At 39.6% G+C, this 7,236-nt stretch overlaps 1 protein-coding gene across 2 annotated transcripts; it reads left to right on the top strand.

Moving 5' to 3' along the window:
- Positions 1 to 737: 737 nt before the first annotated feature.
- LOC118811780 (zinc finger protein 239-like) lies at positions 738 to 6,959 on the top strand. Of its 2 annotated transcripts, none has more exons than XM_036576248.1 (2): positions 738 to 837; positions 3,962 to 6,959. In XM_036576248.1, the coding sequence occupies exon 2, from the start codon at positions 4,092 to 4,094 to the stop codon at positions 4,962 to 4,964; it is 873 nt and encodes a 290-aa protein (XP_036432141.1). In that variant the 5' UTR covers positions 738 to 837; positions 3,962 to 4,091; the 3' UTR covers positions 4,965 to 6,959. The 2 variants fall into 2 exon arrangements, with proteins under 2 accessions (XP_036432141.1, XP_036432150.1); XM_036576257.1 differs by having other exon boundaries at positions 771 to 1,316.
- Positions 6,960 to 7,236: the final 277 nt, after the last annotated feature.

Here is a 7,236-nt window from a genome sequence, read left to right as displayed (position 1 = left end):
GGGAATGCGCAAGGAAAATTGATAAGGTTTCTGGAAAAAACAGGGCTGTTTCACCTCTTATGCTCCGGGGTATGTTTTGGTTTGTCCATCTGAATTTTCATGACCAAATCGTAAGGCAAATTATTCAGTAACTGCATGAAATAAATGCAATTTATTTTATTTTATTTATTTATTTGTAAAAGTTCCCTTCAAATTAACAGAACGTGTTTTATGATCATACACATATTGCTATATTCTTACAATTTACTGCTGAAAGAAAAAAATCTTAGACGCTCTTTGTATTATTTTATAAAAGTAATGTTTACAGAGCAGATCACTGAAGAGACGCCATCTGTTTATAGTTTATAGCCCAGATTTGTGGGAAAATGGGTCGACTTTCAGTAGAAAAAAAAATACTGAGTTCAGCTTCTTTTATTATAAGGGTTTAAAATTACATCACCCATCTATTTGACTGGAAAGAAGACAGTTACAGCCTCATACGACCCCCACCTTTAGAATGTAGCTTATGAAATATGAAAGTTATGAAGAATATGACGAGGTGCGTTTTTGAACCACCGGTGGTCTCAAGGAGCTGAAGAGGTTAATAAAATTTATAATTATTTTTCCTCTAAATTGTTATTATTAATAGGTAATTATCTCCAGTCTCGTATTACTGACTGTATATTCTTATTCAGAAGGTCAGTGTTCAACTCTGATATGGTGCTCCAGTCCAGTAAGGGGCGCTAATGCACAGTATAGCAGGCTTACCAACCGCCAAAGAACCCAGCAGCAGCGGCAGCAGCAGCAGGTCCGCTTGTTCGGAGCCGCAGGACGGAGTGAGGAGCGGCTCAGGTTGAGGTAGGACAGCGGTCATCACCCCATCCACCCCGCGCTGGGCTCTAACCCTCGGAGGACCGTCTGGGGAGGTGTTTTAGACCTAAATCAGGGAGAACATCTTCACCAGCAGAGGAGCTTCATCCAGCCCAGCCCGAGCGCTGTTAGCCTTAGCTCCTCGGCTCCTCTGACTCGGAACCCTGATAACAGGTTCCCGGTGCTGTGCTGATCAGCTCTGTTATCTAGAGCAGAGTTACAGGGTGTTATTGAGGAGCTGTCTCGATCGTCTCTGTCTGGACCCAGAGGCTCATCCTGCGTGTTTACCTGTGTTGTACTGATCTGAGGAGGCGGTTATCATTGATATCACAGTGCATATCATTCATAAACGGTCTGTCTCTGAAAGCTTCGCTCCTGCGGACGGTTTTATTCATCAGAACGCAGCAGAAACTGCTTTACAGGCCGCGTTGAGCCGCATCTGCTGTATTAGAGAGTCATGAACACTGGTGAGTGCAGATAATCGATACATCGATATGAGGGATCAGGACCCCTCCCCCAACACCCCCACTGCATTGATTTATTGTTATCTGTAGAATGTTCTGGCAGTACTGAGGCAGTACTGACTGATCCAGGATGTGTACATACTGTGTACTGACTAGTGTTATTGTTGTTGTTCGGTTGTTATTGTTTACGTTATTCAGCTAAATGGTAGTGTTTCAGTAATATAGTGTAAAACGTGCCGATCTCAGTCTACAGCATCTTAATACTGTGAAAGAAAATGCTGTTAAAAAGATGGTTCTTAAAGGGTTCTTCAGTAAAGCCTGGTTCTATATAGAACCATGAACGCTCAGAGCAGTTTGCATGATGAAATGGTTCTTCAGATTGATGGAGAATGTGTTCGTGCTTCTATTGTTAGAAACCTGACATCATAGCAGTATCAGAACCCTTTTTAGTGCTATATAGAACCCTATATAACACCTTAAATGGTTCTTTGCATGGAAAATGGTTCTTCAGATTGATGGAATATGTGTTGGTTCTATTGTTACAAGCCTGACATCATAGCAGTATCAGAACCCTTTTTAGTGCTACATAGAACTCAATATAACACATTCTCCATTAAAAGAATCATTTCACCATGCAGAGAGCTGTTTAGGCACGAAATGATTCTTTCCGTTTTCATGGTTCTATGTAGAACCATTGTCTTTACTAAAGAACCCTTGAAGAACCATCTTTTTTAAGAGTGTAGGGAAAAGAGGAACACATGCGTACACGCCTCTCTGTAGAATGTGTGGATCAAAATGTGCAAACATATGTAGGTGAGGACAGTCTGTCACGGATGTTGGTGACATCAGTGGTATCTTCACCTCATGTTCTCTGTGCGTCGTTAGAACATCGTGTTTTGATCGTGTTCTTTAAGCCCTGTTTGAAGGATCCGGTGAGTGCATGATTACATTATACAGTGTTTTGTCTCTGGATTTGAAATGCTGTTTGGGAGTCATTGATCTGCTACAGTAGGGGTTTTGATTTGGGTAAATACAGATAATTTAATCAAATCTTAATACAGATAATTAGGTTTTGACATTATCAGCAGTATATTTAAATGTAATCCCTATTTAATTAGATCTTCTAGCATTTGACTAAATCCAAAGCTGTGTGTTGTGAAATCCCCTGTTTTATGGGAGGAGTGGGTTGATTGTGGTGTCTTAGCTATGGGAGATATTTAAGATCAAGACTCGTTAAAACCTTTTGATCAGTCTGTGCAGGAGTGTATCTTGCCCAGATAGGCAGGACTCAGGACAGCTTGGGTAAAGGATTTGAACCTGCCACTAGATGATGAACAGTGGGGCAGGACTTTACAGCATATTGCAAGAACGTTTAGATTAATACGGTTCAAGATTCTGCATCAATTTTACTGCACACTATGGAGATTACATAAGCTTGGTCTTCATCTGAATGTTGGTGCTGTCCAGATGGGGACGGTAGCATGGTACGTGCTCTGTGGTCCTGTTCTAAAGTCCAGCAGTTTTGGTTCAGCGTTCAATATCATATTTTTGAAATTACAGAAATCTCATTTTCCTTCAGTCCCAGACTGTATATTCTTGGAGACCCCGCAGTCGTAGCTCACTGTCATAAGCCATGGCTGATTGGATCCATACTAGCATTGTAATAGGAAGACAAATCATGCTTAGGGGGTGGAAGTCACCATTGGTGCCTTTATATAGGGTTCTATAAACACCAAAAAGGTTCTGATACTGCTATGATGGCAGGCTTGCAACAATAAAAGAGCCAACACATTCTCCAAGCTGAAGAACCATATCTCATAGAAAGAAACATAATATATATATATATATATATAATGTTATACTGTATTACTGAAACAAACTTTATATTCTTGGAGACCTGCAGTTGTCATAAGCAGAGGTCTCTCCCCTCCCTCAGTCAGTCTCCCCTCATACTAACACCACATGTTAAAGTCACAGACTGAACTCGCAAAATACAGTAAAGTAAAAAGAATACAAACCTTTTAATATACTCTTAAAAAAAGATGGTTCTTCAAGGGTTCTTTAGTGAAGAAAATGGTTCTATATAGAAACATGAACACTCAAAAACCCTTTGCATGATTAAAGGGTTCTCAGCATGTGAAATGGTTCTTCAGATTGATGGTGAATGTGCTGTAGTTGGTTCGATATAGCACTTTTTCTTTTTGAAAGGGTTCCTCTACTCTTACAAGCCTGACATTGTAACAGTAGCAGAACTTCTTTTTGGGGCTAAATACACAGCACATTCTCCATCAATATGAAAGGGGTTCTAAGGGTTCTATTAGTGTTCACGGTTCTATATGGAACCATTTTCTTCACTAAAGAACCCTTGAAGAACCATCTTTTAAGAGTGAATAGTAGCCCCAGCATTGCCTGAACAGTCTGCTTTTCTGGAATTAAATAAATACAGCAACATGGTTTGCATCATCAGTTAAATCTAAACTATTAGCAGTGGGAGTTTTGTAATTGTTTGACATTTATTTATTATATCATTATTGTTTTATTGATCAGAAACAAGTTAACATTGTCTGCATTATGTTAAACACCAGAAATACCTAATACCTTAGTTTAACTTCATATTCAACTGTTTTTGTCTCTTCTTCTTTCTCTAGGGTCGAGTGACCTCCTGCTCCTGGTGACCTCTGCCGCACAGGTTATATACACCTCCACATACCCCTCAGATGATACCACCAGGAGGAGTCTGTCAGACTGCTGAAATAAGGAGAGCTTACACATTGAAATATGGAGTCTGCAGAAAGCTCCGTTGTTCTTCCGTGCTCCTCCGGTACTCTCAGCACTGATTTATTCAACAGACAAATACAAAGCATTACAATCAAGGAGAGAACTCACCTCTGCCTGGAGTGCGGGAAGAGTTTTACCGAGAGAGGAACCCTTAAAGCACACCAGCGCATCCACACTGGAGAGAAACCCTTTCAGTGTTTGGAATGTGGGAAGAGATTTACTCAGCTGAATCATCTCCAGCTTCACCACCGATTTCACACAGGAGAGAAACCCTTTCACTGCTCAGACTGCGGGAAGAGCTTTAATCAGCAGAGTCACCTCCGAATACACCAGCGCATCCATACGGGAGACAAACCGTTTCACTGCCTGTACTGTGGCAGTAGTTTTAGTGATAAAGGCAATCTCAACAAACACCAGCGCATCCACACTGGAGAGAAACCGTACTGCTGTTCAGAGTGTGGGAAGACCTTTAAGGACAGAGGTCCTTTCAAAGCTCACCAGCGCATCCACACAGGAGAGAAACCGTATTACTGCTCTGAGTGCGGGAAGAGCTTCAATCAGCTGATCCATCTCCAAAGACACCAGCGCGTTCACACTGGAGAGAAACCGTATTTCTGTTCGTACTGTGGAAAGAGCTTTAGTGACAAAAGTACACTAAAAAAGCACCAGAACATCCACACGGGAGAGAAACCGTTTCAGTGCCCCATATGCGGGAAGAGCTTCAGTCAGCCGAGTCATCTTCAGCAACACCAGCGCGTTCACACCGGAGAGAAACCGTTTTCCTGCTCCGACTGCGGGAAAAGCTACAGACATTCAGGTACTTTAAAGGCGCACAAGTGCATCAGAGTAGACTTGGAAACTCCAGACTTGTGACTGTTATGATCCGGAGTCGTATTACAGAAACATCCTCGCTCTGACTGTCTGTTTACTCACCATGCCAACTTCAGTTAAGCTAAATTTAGGACACGGAATAAGTTTATCAACTTATAATCTTATCCACTCCAAACTCTTCATGAAATAAGAGAATTACATAAGAACCCTGGCTTTGGTTTCTAGTGTTGGCCCTTCTAATGAAAAGAGAACATGGTTATTTTTAGGTAACTTGTCTAGTGACGAGTTCACTAACATGTCATTACTTTTTTTTTCTGCAGTTCAAAAAAACCCAGAAAACAAAAATCCCAGTCAGTTAATGTTGATGAAATCTTGCCAGATCAAATACTGCAGCGATGTTGGCGAAAAATGAGGCGGTAGAGCTGAACGTGTGGCTGTTTAGTAGCAGGACTAGCGCTGTGGGCAGAAAGTCTTAAATGGAAACTGAAAAAGGTTTGACGCTCCTTTTAAACAGCAGAGGGCGCCGTCACAAATTCTTCACTCTTCTGATTTTGGTTACTGGAACTACCAGTTCATTGCACTTTAGTTTTGTTTTCCCATGTTTGTTTAACAGATGGTAGCTGTCGGTACTGTAACATACATTTTGTTTTTCAGATTTTGTCTCAGCTGTGCGCTTATCATTGGTTGCTTGGTAACAGACATGATGGAATTAATTAATGACTTCTGTTGTGTGTATTGGGATCACCTAACTTGTGATAAGATGCTGTGAGATAAAATTTAACTTCTAAATTAAGTTTAAATTTGCTTCTCTAATACAAATTTGTGAAAAAGCTTGTCTTGACCTGTCAGATCTGAATTTAGAAGTAAAGAAAAACAAAAAGAAAAAAAAGTTTCTGTAATACGGCAAGTATTAAAAAATGTAATTCATATAATTTAATATTGTGTTATGTGTATTTTAGCAAAGTATTCAAATATGTAGATATATTTAAATAGCTGTATTTAAATCCATGTAGCTGATGTAGGCAGATGTTAATATTGGAAGGACTGTTATCCTCCCTTGTGATTTCATGCATGTCTGTCTGTGATTGTTGTCAGTTGATCTTGTGTGGTTATTATGTTTTAATTACTTTTGTGTATGTGGATGTAACAACGTACTATAGTCAGTGTAAATGTAGTATATCAGAGAAAGACTGATGGGAATGTTCTGGTATGGAAATGTCTGTTTACATGAACGTCCTACCTGCTTTTATAGACAGTCCCTTCCACTCTGCCCCATCTTAGTCCTCACAACAGCAAATAAACATGGTGAAACGGCGTGATGAGGACCGTGTGTCACCATGTACTAGTGCTGTGGGGAAAGAGTGCTGCTCTTTAAAAACGTCACCAAAAGGAATAAACCGAGTGAATATTAACATCTATATAAGAATGCTTTTTCATAGGTTTATAGGTTGTATGAAAAGCTAGATAGGTGTGTATTGTCATGGGTTAAAACAACATATCAGTGTTTTCAGCTGGAGGCAACACAATTTGTCTTATTTTGAACACAAAGAGTGTTAAATCAGAAAAAGTGGCACAAAAAGTGTTAGAATGGTCAGTTTTTAGAGTGTATCTAGCTCACCTCTGATATACTTGGCTAAATAACAGGTGATGTAAAGCATGAATTTTTTTTCCAGAGTTCATCACTTAGTTTGACAGATAAAGCAGTGCTAGTAAATTAATCACTCTTATAGATTGCATGTAATGTTTGATTAACTGTAGCCAATGATGCTCACAAGCTAGCCCACCAAGAAAAGACCCAGCAGGGATGTAACACTGATGCGACATCTTTTTCATGTTGGATTCTGTTAATGATGTCAGATTACCTTTTGGTTGATAATATGATGTCAGTATAACATTGAGACTCAGCTTGTAACTGAGTTTGTATGTGTGTTGAATGTTGGTCGGGCTGGCTATTAAAAGATTTGTGTGAAAAGTCTACAAACATCTGTTTTAAGTAAAAAAAGGTCTATATTTTGGGACTATGCTCGGGAATAGTTATATGCATCCATGTCTTGTAAATGTCATTTTTTTTGTCTAATGTTTTAAAATTTCGTAAATCCTTCAGCAGCTTGAAACCAGTCGTACGTTAAAATTTTGCACAGTGCCAAAAAGCATGATCTGTAAAACATGTACGCCAAATGCTTCTTGGGAAAAATTAGTTTAAGATCAGTGAATCTGTGCAGTGCTGCTTGACCAATAACTAGCTGGAGTCTTTGCAGGTAAATTTTTAAATATAATTATTCAGTGCAAAAAGAAATATAAACTACTGTTATAT

Source organism: Colossoma macropomum, unplaced genomic scaffold (assembly GCF_904425465.1).
Source record: "Colossoma macropomum unplaced genomic scaffold, Colossoma_macropomum, whole genome shotgun sequence".
Lineage (NCBI taxonomy): Eukaryota > Metazoa > Chordata > Actinopteri > Characiformes > Serrasalmidae > Colossoma > Colossoma macropomum.
Note: the sequence above shows the minus strand (reverse complement) of the source record. Positions and strands in the feature narration are given on the sequence as shown.

Excerpts from the sequence above, each read along its gene's own strand:
- LOC118811780 (XM_036576248.1), top strand. The coding sequence starts at position 4,092 with ATGGAGTCTGCAGAAAGCTCCGTTGTTCTTCCGTGCTCCTCCGGTACT.